The sequence below is a fragment of the Myodes glareolus genome, chromosome 26 (assembly GCF_982192425.1).
Source record: "Myodes glareolus chromosome 26, mMyoGla1.1, whole genome shotgun sequence".
NCBI classification, from domain to species: domain Eukaryota; kingdom Metazoa; phylum Chordata; class Mammalia; order Rodentia; family Cricetidae; genus Myodes; species Myodes glareolus.
The window spans coordinates 24,679,216-24,693,133 of NC_142051.1; the positions used below are offsets into that span (position 1 = coordinate 24,679,216).

The 13,918-nt window shown below is 35.6% G+C and overlaps 1 protein-coding gene across 18 annotated transcripts in view; it reads right to left on the reverse strand.

The window, feature by feature from the left end:
• Ppfia2 (PPFI scaffold protein A2) overlaps positions 1-13,918 on the reverse strand; it is a 405,005-nt gene that overhangs the window by 118,710 nt on the left and 272,377 nt on the right. For all 18 annotated transcript variants that reach the window (XM_085683362.2, XM_048418915.3, XM_048418908.3 and 15 more), the window contains one exon: positions 1,725-1,841. In XM_085683362.2, coding sequence (XP_085539488.2) covers positions 1,725-1,841 — 117 coding nt within the window. The remainder of the gene's footprint in view (positions 1-1,724; positions 1,842-13,918) is intronic.

The window sequence follows — 13,918 nt, forward strand, 5'->3', positions numbered from 1 at the left end:
AGAAAAAAATATGGAGTCATGTGTTACATAAAATGAGAAAGTCTTTCGAATTATGAATAATGGATCATGAGACAATATTTTCACCTGGGAATCACAGATTAGTTACACACTAGATGACATGCTTACTACATATGATAACTGGCATCTATCACACTTTATATCACCTATCCTTAAATGAAACATCATTTGTTGATGCATAACTGTAGATGAATGTAGATACATATGCATATATGTGTGTTAAAAAGACAAATATTTGAGTTACTTATACCTAAAAGCATGTGTCAAATATTTCTTTCATCTTGTAATACACATACACAACTGTTATTTTATATTTTTGCTATTAGATGCCAGAGTAAAAAAATTGTAATATATATTTAACCTTCATAACCAAATTTGTACTTTCATAGTTTGAGCAAAATCTATTACTGATGAAATCATTTAAATGATGTCAATGACAAAAATTTATGTCCCTTTCCTCAATGTTTTCCTGGTGCATACACCTTGACCTAAAGAGGTTGATGGCACACTGACTGAATTAGCTGGGAGAAAAATGTCACACACAGCTTATAAAATCATAATTTATGTATTATTAACATTCAGCTTAATATTTCAATAAAATATGAGAAGTCAAAAATAATGGGTTCTAAATGAAGATATGTCCAGTTGTTGGACATCATGCCTGAAGGTTATCTATCCCTGGAAACTCATCTGGGCTACTGAGTTTCCTTGGCAATGAAGGAAGAAGACTGACATGCCCCTCTGTCTGTTTCAACAGCTTCAGCCAGGAAGCACTGGCTTTATACTTCATCAGGAATCTAATGCAACTTGCTGTCATTCCATCACTTCTTAATCTCTGGGTTTTAGAGCCTCTTGGCACTTCCAATTACAACAGTTTAGCTACTTAGCTCATGTGGTCTTAATACCTAAGGAGATTTGGTGTCCCAAAATATAAAGTGTTACAGGCAAACAAGTAGATTCTCCTGAGTTTTAAGCACAGTTTATGCAAATATTTAAGTAATTTTCATCTAGTTTAAGAGCCACTTACAATTTATGCTTCTCATCTTACATTTGAAACACAGTAACCATCTTCTGATAGTGGCTACAGAGACCACGTATATCCCTTTCCTGTGCCTAAATTGCATTGCAAAGAAAAATTATTTCTCTCAAAAGGTGAATGAATGAATGAACTAGTGAATGATTCAAAGTGGTAAAAGTAAAATGGCTTCATCTATTGGCTTTTACAATGTTTTATTATCAGAAGTAAGACTGGAATCTGTGAAAAAAGATAAAGAATTTAAGTGCTAAAGAAAAAAGAAAAATAATGATTATTAAGAACATTTTTCTTTGATACACTCTATGCAAAAATACCTGTAAATTGAAAACTCATGAATAGTATTTCCAAGACAGTACCATATGTCTCCACACTCTATGTGGAGTTTAAATTGTATATTTTATTTATCTTTAATATATAAATTAAATTGTATATAATAGAATTGACAGCAATTTATAAACATGTCACATATATGTGCATAACCATATATATATATATATATATACAAGACAAACATATTAATCTTTAAACTTAACAACTTGAAAGTAATAAGCAAAAAAACCAGTGTGAACTTATGATGAAAAAACTCAACATATGGTTTTATTTTTTATATTCCTATCAAGGGAAATGGCCAGCAAACATTTCCATTTAAATCAGGTCATGTGTATCATACCTTTTCATGAACTTTTTGGCCAGGTTCCATTCCTTCCAGATGCTCTGACTCTGTGGATCCCTCGCTTGATGCCATTTTTCTCTGAATATGAACATTTTGCTCACGCAAGGCAACAATCTGAAAAATAAAAGAGTAATTTCTTTAAAAGGTAAATTTACACTAATGTGGCTAATCACTAATGAAGATGGACAAAGGATTGAAACATAAAGACTAAATTTATCTCTTATTTATTTTTAAAAATGTCTGTTAGGACAATATTTTGAATAATGCCTATGCAAATTGACAACATTTCTCTTTAAAAACTAAAAACACTGCAAAAATTTACCTAAGAATGTACTTTCCATTTGGACATTCAATGGCTAATTGCAAAATAAGCTTTTAAGTTGTTGTCATATAACTCATGTTGTGTGTATTTTCAAAATGTTCAAGATATATGTATAAAAAGCATACAGGTGGAAAAATAATTTATAGTTCCAATAGCTTAACCTACAGAGATAGCCCATAGAATCTTACTGAGTTGGGCTTACAAAAATTTATACATGATCCAAATTACTACATTTAAGTAGGACTCACAGTCATTATTTCAAAGGCCATTAACAGGATTTTTTATCCAAATTTATTTAATTGAGAAAGAAATCAGCAGTAAATTCTTGTTCTCATTCAGTTCAGTTTTATGGACATATTAAAACAAAAAAAACCAGGTTCTCAAACAGTTCAAAATGTGATTCAATAATAACAGATTGAATATAAAAAAGATTTCTAAACTTTGAAAATGGTGTTTAGAATATAATTGCTATATCAAATTAAAAACAATTTATAGGATAGAAATATCATAACATACTTCAGTGGGATTTTTTATATTTTCAATTTATATGTTATGGATCTATTTCTATGATTATTTTGTATATGGTAAATACTGAATCAAACAAAACTATGAAACATTTGACATGGTGAGACCAATGGCTCACACAGACTCATAATCATAAAGGCCAAGACAAAAAGGATCTGAATATTGCTTATGTTGCTTGTCAGTGCTTCAGTGCTGGGATTTTCCATATGTGTCTATGAGATCACATGATTTCACATATGACCTCTGACATATAAATGTCTGTCGTATTGTTTTATAGAGACACATCACTATATAATAAAGAACAATTATTTAAATATTATAGTAAAACAATCATCAAATGATTAATTTTTTTAATCTATCCTTTCCCCAATATACTATCTATAAACTGACCAGTGTTATGGATAATCCTTCTGTGTGCTGTAAATGCATATTACTTTCATTGATTCATAGTAAATCTGAATGGCTGTGGAAATGCCAAATAAAGTTAGGCATGACTAACAGAGGTATGGGATGAAGAAGGGCATGGTCAGTGGAGATACAAACATTCAGTTCAAGAATCAAGATGCTAGAGGACAGATAAAGCCATGAGACATGTGGCAATACACAGAAAATAAAAATTGACTTAAATGTAAGAGTTAGTTGGTAATAAGCCTGAGCTATGGACCAAGCAATCAGTAACTAACATAAGTTTTTGTGTGTTTATGACAAGGTGGTCTAAACAAAGAACCCTACCTCTATTTATATATGGCACCCAACATGAATCTGGAATTTTCACATAAGACCTGACAAACCTTAAAAAACAATTCTAAAACTCAAAAACAGAGTCAAGAACAACTTCATAGTTTGTCTCTCATATAGGCTAAGTACAGAACCATGTCTCCTGGCCATATCATGTGAACTTGAGCTACAGCTTAGTAGATTCCCAAAGTATGCCAAGGACCATGGTACAGAGAGCTGTCTCTCAGCTGTGCACTGCATTGAGAGTTTAAGGGGTTTTCTCGTGCATAGAAAAAAGGTTACAGATGTACAGTAAGGCCAGATGCAGATGAGAAAGAAAGCTCTAAATGGGATTAAAAAGTGTTTGAGAATATTCATTGTCTTGGAAGAAAGAAGAAAAGGGGTAGAGACAGACATAGATTTAAAAAATATTTTAAAATAATAAAGTCCTTAGAAAATGAAATAGAACAATAAAAACTATGGCACATAAAATTGGGAAATACATAGAAAATCTGAGTTCCACATTTTATTGTGCTGTCTTTAGATTTTTTTGACTATCAATGAACTAACTGCTAAGAGATATTTGTTCATGAAAACTACTAAATTAAATCAACCTATATTTTAACAATATTCTGACTTCAAAATTTAAGTCAAAAGATATGTCACTTTAAGCTAGGGGTTGTATTTTTATTTTCTACAGTAAATGAGAGGTTATGGACTCATTTCAGGTTAAGGAAAATCAGGTCAGATCAAGGAAGACCCCCTGAAATTTTCACTACCGACAAGGAAAAATAAGCCTAAAGTAATTGCAAGACACATGGCATTAATTTTGCCTGTTCAAATACAAAACAAAAAAAAAAAACCTTTGACTGGCTTGAGTATGATGCACAGTTTATGTTTATATTAATACAGATATGTATGTTACCTTGAAAAGTTTACATATTTTCAGAACAAGGGGACCAGACACCAACAGAAACAGCTCAGGTGATCCAACATTCTAAACAACTTTAAGTATGCTGACTGAGAATTTCCAGCATCACAGAAAACTCCAATCAAGATGTAACAATTATCCTGACTTTCTCAGGGTCCCTCAAAGATTGTCAGTGTCCCCAATCAGCAGAAAGTAGTCTAGAAAACTATGTCTACTTTCCCAAAATTTTAGTTATAAATGTTTGATTTCATTTAAGGGAGGTTTTTTATAAATTGTTATTAATCATAGTCAATCTCTTTCTAAAAGAGTAAAACGGAGATATGACGTAGAAATATGAAGGTAAATTATTATGATGGGAAAAGGGTAGATTATTGAATCTACTTTAATCCCAGAAACAACTGCTAATCTCAAAATATTTTATTTTGGTTTATTGATACACATTTAGGGTTAATTTTGCTTTATGTATATTTCTACTCTTATTTAAGATATTATATTTATGCAAGCCATTTAAACTGCAATATATAACTAAGAAATATAGATTAATAATAATCTATAATAGTTAAATTTATAGTCATGTTAGTTAGGTTTTCTAGGTATACAAAGGTATATTTTTGATAAATAGGTAATCTTAAAACACTTTGAAGACCTACAAAATACAGCATTAAAAATGTTTTAATAACTTAGACTTTTCATGATAGTGAGACACATCTGCCCCAGGCAACACCAATGTACTACAGAAGAGATGATGGACATTGAAGAAATTCCAAATGGAGTTTGTTTTCTTTATGGCAAAAACTAGCCATATGGGCAAAGAAACTGTTCTTGCCTCAATTGCAGATCAGAATGACACAAAAAGGCAACTGACAAACTTTTTAAAGTCAAGAACAATACTTCAAAATTCCTAAAAATGGATGCACCAACATGACAGAGAAACTTTTGGTGACTCTGCAGGTAGCCTGATGTCCCTGTCATTAAATAATATTGTATTATTCTGGAGTCTTTGATGGAGATGAAGACAAGGTACTCACAGTTATGATTTTTCTTCATTATGATAAAAGGGTAAATTACATATAAAACTTAGAACTCACAAAGATAGAATGAATAATTGAATGTTTTCTCTGATTTTGTTAAATACAAATAGATTGGATATTGCAACTATAATTCTTGCTTGATAACTACTTTGTTGTATGTAATTTTACTATGTTAAGCTGTAATTTTCCTTTTTGATTAGACAGAAAAGAGGAAATCTATGGTATAATCCTTCTCTATACTATGAATACGTATACTCTTATTAGTTAATAATTGAGCTAATTGACATAAAGCAAGGCAGATTAAAGTTAAATGGATAATCAAGCTAAAAACTGAGATGAAGAAGGGCAGAGCAAGGTAACAAGAAGCTAGATGACAGATAAAGACATGAATCATGTGGCAATATATAGATTAATGAAAGTAGGTTAATGTAAATGTAATAGCTAGTTAGTAATAAGCCTGAGTTATGGGTCAAGCATTTTAAATTAATTAATGTAAACTTTGGTTTGCTTATTTCGGACTAGGCAGTTGGTACAGGAAAACTCCACCTCCATTTATAGGCTGGAATAATCTTGGCATGAATGTGTGCACATGTAAATATCTGTGTTATTGTTATATATGTACATGTTCATCTGAGTGGGTGCATATGGGTACATGTGCATCCATGTCTGAGTTTGAGAATGTGGAGGCCAGATGTTGATACTGGGTATCTTACTTGATTTTCCTACATTTTTCATTGAAATAGAGTCTCTCATTGAACATACAACCCAAACGCTTGCCTCAGTAGGTTGGCTCATATGCTCCAGGGACCATTTGTCTCTGTCTATCCAAACTACAAGTACTGCTCAGCGTTGTAGTTACAGGTGCAGGGTATAACACTTGGGACATTTGCATGGATGCTGGGAACCAAAATGCAAGTCCTCGTGCAAGTAAAGCAGGGAGTTCACCCACTGAGCCATTTCCTCAGCTCTAGATTAAAGTATCGAATATGTTATTTTATTGTGTTACTCATTTTTTTCAAGATAAATATTACTTTCTGTTTCCAACTTGTATTTTATTCATTTAGCCTTTTTGCAAGATATTGTGAATATTATTTCTGTTTTCATTAACTATGTAACTAAAAGTGATCCTATACACTCCCTAACACTCCCCAAGTTTTTACCCAAATGGTCCATTCCTGGCTTCTATTTCTTTTCTCCTCTTTTCTCTTCTTTCCCCTGCCCTCCCCTCTTCTCTTCTCCTCTCCTTCCATCCCCTACCTATCCTCTCTTCTCTGTCTTTTCTCTTCTCTTCTCTTCTCTTCTCTCCTCTCCTCTCCTCCCCTCCCCTCCCCCACCCCTCCCCTCCCCTCCGCTCACCCCTCCCCTCCTCTCCCCGCACCCCTCCCCTCCCCTCTCTCCTCCCCTCCCATCCCCTCCCCTCTCCCTGTCCCCTCCCCTCCCCTCCCCTCCTCTCCTCTCCTCCTCTCCTCTTCTCTTCTTCTCTTCTTCTCTCCTATCCTCTCTCCTTCTCTCCTCTCAATCCCTCTCCTCCCCTCCTTTCCCCACTCTTCTCTTCTCTTCTTGTCACATTTTATCTTATTGCTTGATAGCACTCTCCATCAATTTGTGTTACTCCCATAAGTTTATGGGTATATAGCAATCCACTAGAGTTATAGACAATGCACCATAGGCCACAAATTTAAAGGAATAATTCTCTCAGCAACTTTACTGCCAACAGTTCCTTGTCTCCTACTTAATCTTTTAGATTAAGCTGCATTGACCTCCTTTCTGTTGCTCAGACATTCTTGGATTTTGTTCCCCCAGAACTGATGGATTTCATTGTCTTTCTAATGAAGACATTTCTTCTAATTCCATCAACTGACAATACCCAGTTTTCAAAACCCAGCAGAAATAACTCTCCTCAGAGAGATGGAACCTCACCTTCAAAACTTTCCATATTTCTGTTCAGTTTTGATTGTATAAGACTCATATAAACTCTGTTTACTTTCTTTATTTGTTTACTTATTTGTCTGACTGAAATTTTAATAACTCAGAGAAAAATAATTTTAGAAAAGTGTTTCCTTGAAAATAGCAGTTTCATATGAAATAGCTCAACAAATTGTTACATGCAGAATATTGAATAAAATGATTATTATTTAATTAAAAAGGAATGGGTAAGGAATTTTGAAAGGCGTAAACCCAGTTAAATCAGGCACAAAACAATTGGTGCTCACAGGCAGCTTTGGAAGATTTGGAATCAGCTTTATCCTATTAGCAATGGATTGGATGACACCACATGAAAGACAAGAATGAAACAGTTTGTGGAAGTGCTTTATCACGTTCTTAGTTCCAGGATATTTGAACCACTTTCTGGCCCTTGTAGATAATCAGTGTTGCACATACATGAATGAAGACTCTCAAAACTCAAATTTCACTATTAATTCCCAGTATTTAGGCTAATTTCCATTTATTTAGTAAGTCATATTAATTTATTTATCATATTACTTAAAAAGAAGATCATTTGAACAGGTTAATGACCGAGTCACTGGATAGGTAAATTAATTTTCTCGGAAAGGTAAATTAGTTTTTTTATTTGAAAATTGCCATGCAAGTGAATGTCACTCTACTTTCATATCTTATATATCTCAAGTCTTACTCAAGGATGTATGTGACTTTGCTCCAAGTAAGACATTATGTCAGTTACTAACATGAAAACCCCCAATTTTAAATAAATTGAATCTAGGCCTTTATGACCACACAAAGATATGATATCCTCAATCAGTGTTATATAATTTTATTGTTTTCTGTTACTAAAAATAACAAATTACGATAGGTGGCTAAAGGAGTGAGCTTGCATCTTCTGATTTTATTATTAGTGTTAATAAGATGACTCTTCTTTTGTATTAGAGAAAGGAAGACATTCTCTCCCAGCATTGCAATTTTGCAGGTTATACTCTCTCCAATGTGTACCAGTGAGAGGTAAGATTATATAAGGATTATATATGTTTGCTGATTGAGTATTCTAACCTTCTGAGAAAATTTCCCCCACTACCTGAGAATTGGACTGAAAGAATGACTACAGAATTAAAGGGAGAAGGAATGTCAGTTAATGCTTTCAAAACGCTTATCTGAGTCCTCTTACTCACCGAGAGATGGCTAGAAGGACGGAAGGTGGAAGGTACAACTTTAGAAAAACACTAAAGAATGTATATGCTACTCACTACTGAATAGCATCACCCCTTCCAAACAGAATGAATTCAATGAGAAGAAGCGTTTTTATTGAAACCTCACTCCCTACGCAGTTCTTAACAACTTGAGAACATGCTGAAAATATACTGGGTGCAAACAATACCTTGAATTTTTTTATAGGGAAAATGGTATTAAAATTTTCAGTAAATGACTAACAGTTTAATTAATGAGAACTGATACAGTTGGATAAATCTACATGGAATATAAATCATCCACAGATTCATATGTTAGAACCTAATGGCCAATGTGATAAGTAGTTGAAATGATTAGGTGATGAAAATTCTGTCCTTCTGAATGAGATTGATCCTTCTTTTTTCATTGATTTTTATTGAGTTCTACATTTTTCTCTGCTTCAAGCCTTGCCCTTCCTCTTTAACCCTCGCCCCAAGGTCCCCATGCTCCCAATTTATTCATGAGATCTTATCTTTTTCTACTTCCCATGTAGATTAGGTCTATGTAAGTCTCTCTTAGTGTTCTCATTGTTGTCAAAGTTCTCTGGGATTGTGATTTGTAGGCTGGTTTTCTTTGCTTTATGTTTAAAAACTACTTATGAGTGAATACAAATGACAATTGTCTTTCTGTGTCTGGGTTACCTCACTCAAAATGAAATTTTCTAGCTCCATCCATTTTCCTGCAAAATTGAAGATGTCATTTTTTCGATCCTTCTTAAGAGGACTCTTTGGGGAAAGTAGGCCAAGCTCATCTTTAACCTTTCCGTTCTTCCTTGCAAGAGTGCAATGCTTACCACACCATCTTGGAGGAGGAGAGAACCGCGAGAGATACCATCTGGGGATGCTTGATCCTGGACCTCCTAGTTTTAAGAAATACATTCTACTATTTAGAAAATGTCCGATCTTACAGTAGAGCAGGACAAAGAAAATAGAATAAACAGTGGTTACAGGAATAGGATGTGATTATAGTGTGATATAGATGTGATATACGCCCACCTAAAGAAGTGGGAGTACTCTGTGTCCTGGTAGGAGATGGATATAGGAGCAAAGCTTTAGTGAAGTTTAGGAAAATCTTGTAATTGTTACAAGTAAAACATAATGGGAAATTCCGGGGGTACCCAAAGAAGAGTGCTATAAAGAATTTCAATCTCAGCGATCACTTGAGTCATCTATATCAAGATAATGGTGGCAATATCTATGGTAAGGCAGTTTTGATGATAAACTATGTGAAAATGCGGAACAAGATTTTGGAAGTGGAGGAAAGACTATGCTTGTTATGAAATAGATAAGACCCTGATTGGAATTAATCCTTAATCTAATATTTTGTGTAAAGCAGAAGTTAAGAGCTTTGTATGGATATCATACAAAGCATTTGGTGTATGGTATGGTTCTTTTTGACTGACTAAAGTAAAAAAAAAGGCAGAATATGGAGATGAATTTCAGAAAAACTCATAACCAAACTGTGAGAATTAGACTTGGAAAATCCTTAATATGGGCATGTGACATGTGTGACAACCATTTTAGAGGGAAAATTCCAAGTGTGTAGCAAAAACTGTTTGTAAATATTATATTGAAAATAGTGCGACTAAGAAACTACTCACTCATAACAACATAGAGAAATGATCCTGATGGCATTGTGAGGGTTTTAAAAGCACACTCTCCCACCTGTTATTACTACAGCATCCATGTATTACTAACCTTATATGTGAACAGAATGCAAAACCTTAGAGAAAGCTACTTCTACCTAAACATCAAAAGAAGGTCTCCCAAAACCTCAAATTCCCAGGCAAAGAACCTGCTTGGGTAAAGATACCACAGAGAGATCTTAATAGTGAAGAGTTCCCATGCTCTTGGGTAGGTAGGATCAACATAATTAAAACAGAAATCCTGCCAGGCAGTGGTGACACATAGGGATCCCAGCACTGGGGAGGCAGAAGCAGGCATATTTCTGTGAGTTCAAGGACAACCTAGTATATAAGTGCCAGCTCCAGGGCAGCCTCCAAAGCTACAAAAGAAACCCTGTCTCAGGACAGTCCTGCAAAAGCAATCTACAGATTCAAAGCAATCCCTATCAAAATCCCAACACAATTTTTCACAAACCTTAAAAGAACAATACTCAACTTCACATGGAAAAACAAAAAGCCCAGAATAGCCAAAACAATCCTGTACAATAAAGGAACTTCCAAAGTCATCACCATCCCTGACACCATGCTCTATTATAGAGCTACAGTAATGAAAACAGCTTGGTATTGGCATAAGAACAGACAGGCTGAACAATGGAATCAAATCAAAGACCAAGATATTAATCCACACACCTATGAACACCTGATTTTGGATAAAAGATTAAAAATTATACAATTATAAAAAGCATCTTAAAAAATGGTGCTTTTATAACTGGATATTAGCATGTAGAAGAATGCAATTAGATCCATATCGATCCCCTTGTATGAAACTCAAGTCCAAGTGGATCAAATACTTCATAAAAATCTAGTCACACAGAAGCTCATAGATGGAAAATGGGATATAATCTTAAACACATGTGCAGAGGAGACCACTTCCTAAATATTGCACCAGTAGCACAAACACTGTGCAACAGTAAATAAATCGGAGCTTCTGAGACTGAGAAGCTTCTGTACAGGAAAGAATACAGTCAGTAAGACAAAAGCACGGCCTACGAAATGGGAAAAGATGGTTGAGATGGGGTAAGACAGAGAAGGATAGCAAGGAAAGAGATCCCTTTATTGAGGGAGTCATTATGGGGTTAGCAAGAATCCTGACACTAGAGAAATTCCCAGGAACCCACAAAGATGATCCCAGCTAAGACCCTAAGCAATTGTGCACAGGGTGTCTGACCTGGCCTTGACCTATAGTGAGATTGATGACTATCTTAAATGTCACCATAGAACTTTCATGCAACAACTGATGGAAGCAGATGCAGAAATCTACAGAGGAGCATTTGCTGAGCTTTCAAAGTCCAGTAGAAGAGAGGGAAGAGGGAAATTATGAGCCAGCGGATCAAGACCATGATGGGGATACCCACCGAAACAGCTTACTTGAGCTAATGGGAGCTTACCAATTCCAGCCTGACAAGGAAGAAATCAGCATAGGACCAAACTAGACCCTCTGAATATGGGTAACAGTTGTATGGCTGGGGCAGAGTCTAGGGACACTGGCAGTGAGACCACGATTTATCCCTACTGCTTGCACTGGCTTTTAGAAACCATTCTCTTTGGAGGGATACCTTGCACAGACTACATATAGTGTTGAGGGCCTTGTTCCTGCCTCATGGCAATGTGCTAGACTTTGTTGGCTTTCCATAGAAAGCCTTGTCCTCTCTGAGGAGTGGATGGGGGGTTGAGTGGGGAGGAAGCTGGAGGAAATGGGAGGAGGGGAGGAAGTGGGAACTGGGATTGGTATGTAAAATGCGAGAAGGTAGATAATTTAAAAAAGAAAACAAAAGAGCTTATAATAGCCAAGGTAACATGAAAATCCTGGATTTCCCACTCCATACAGTCATTTGTGGACAAATCCAGTTTGCACTATAGGCTATACCTGGTAAAGGTAGATATGGGCTATCCTATGCGCTGATAATATATTCTCTAGAGCATGGTGGTAGGACAGGTATCCCCACATTAGGATTTAATGTTTTCCATTTTGGGTTTAGATTTACACAGAGTCTGTTACTCTATTAGTTTGGGGTAGCAAATTTTCTGATCACCATGGAATGGTGGGTACAACATAATATATTTAATTTCATAGCCTCACTGGTAGAGGAAAAATTAGCCTTAGTATAAAACACACATTCATGTCTCACATTTCCCATTATCTATTTATTTATTTTAATGCAGGGTTGTGCTGTATAGTTTTAGGTCAAATTGACATAGACTAGAGTCAGTTGAGAGGAGAGAACCTCAATAAAGGAAATGCCTCCATCAACCTGCAAGGCATTTTCTTAATTAGTGATTTCTTAATTGACAGTGAGAGCCCATCTCACTGTGGGTGGTACCACCCTTGGACTGGTCATCCTGGGTTCTATAAGAAAGCAAGTTGAACGATCCATGAGGAAAAAGCCAGTAAACAGCACCTTCATGGACTCTGCATCAGCTCCTGCCTCCAGGTTCCTGTCCTGTTTGAATTCCTGTACCAACTTCCTTTGATGATGAACAGCAATGCTGTAGTGTAAGTCAAACAAACCCCTTTCTCCCTAACTTGCATTTGGGAGAATGCAGGGTTTCATCCTAGCGATGGTACCTCAAACCAAGACAGGGGTCTCACATAACTAAATGTGGTCTCTAGGTCACTAGGTAGCTGAGAATGATATTGAACTCCTAACCCTCCTTACATGTACCTAGAATGGAGATTAGAGCTATGCACCACCATGGTCACTTTTATGTGGCAGTGGAATTCTAACCCTGGACACTGCATTTGCGAGGTAAATACTCTAACAATTAAACCTCAATTTGAGCCCCTCACCCATTTACAATTTACGTGAAATCCTGGAGTTTTGGGATGTAGACCTTAAAGTAAATGTTGAAATGACCCAGAAAACTGGGCATAATAAAGATTACTTAGAATTGCATGAATTTTCGGTCACCTTGGACAATGGTATGATGTTAACCTGTGTCAACCTCAGTCACTTAGGTTGAAGATGAACAGAGATAGTATTAATTTATGAGCCTTTAGGAAGTGATTAAATAATGAAAGCTCTGCTATCACAAACAGGATTAAAATTCTTATTAAAATGGTTCAAAAGAACTAGAGAGGCCACCTTATCTTTCTAGGTCTTTGTACCATGTGAGGAAAAATTGCTCCCAGCGTCATTTTGGAAATAGACTGGGGTGTCTCTTAATATTCATCTTTAACATCTTTCACTTCGACTTCTCAGCTTCTAGAATCATGAGAAATCAATCTTTGTTGTTCATTAACTACTCAGGTTTACATATTTTGTTACAGATAGAGTCATCCCACAAAATTACCTGCTAATAGATCACATAGAAATTTCTATAGAAAACAGGCCCAGAGTAGGACAGTTCCATGCCCCATCTTTACTAACAAATAAATCTGGCTGTCCCCAAAGCTGGTTATCACAACAGAGATTGGATGAGGAGAATTGGTGAATCCAGGATTCAGGGACCTTTAGTAACTTTATGTAATGGTCTGGATTGTCAGGTATTTCTTTTTGAATGCTGGCTCTTTCCTGGGTCAGTCCACTTGTTCTGGAGTACAACTTTGTCAGATTCTACCTGTCCTTTTTATGACTGTGACATGCATATTATCATTGTCCTTGCCTATAGACTTTTCCACCTGTGTCTGTAAAAACTAGAAACCTCTTGGAGATCAGCCTGTTTTCTTCTCTTCTTCCTTCCTTCCTTCCCTCCCTCTCCTCCTCCTTTTCTTCTTCTTCTTCTTCTTCTTCTTCTTCTTCTTCTTCTTCTTCTTCTTCTTCTTCTTCTTCTTCTTCTTCTTCTTCTTCTTCTTCTTCTTCT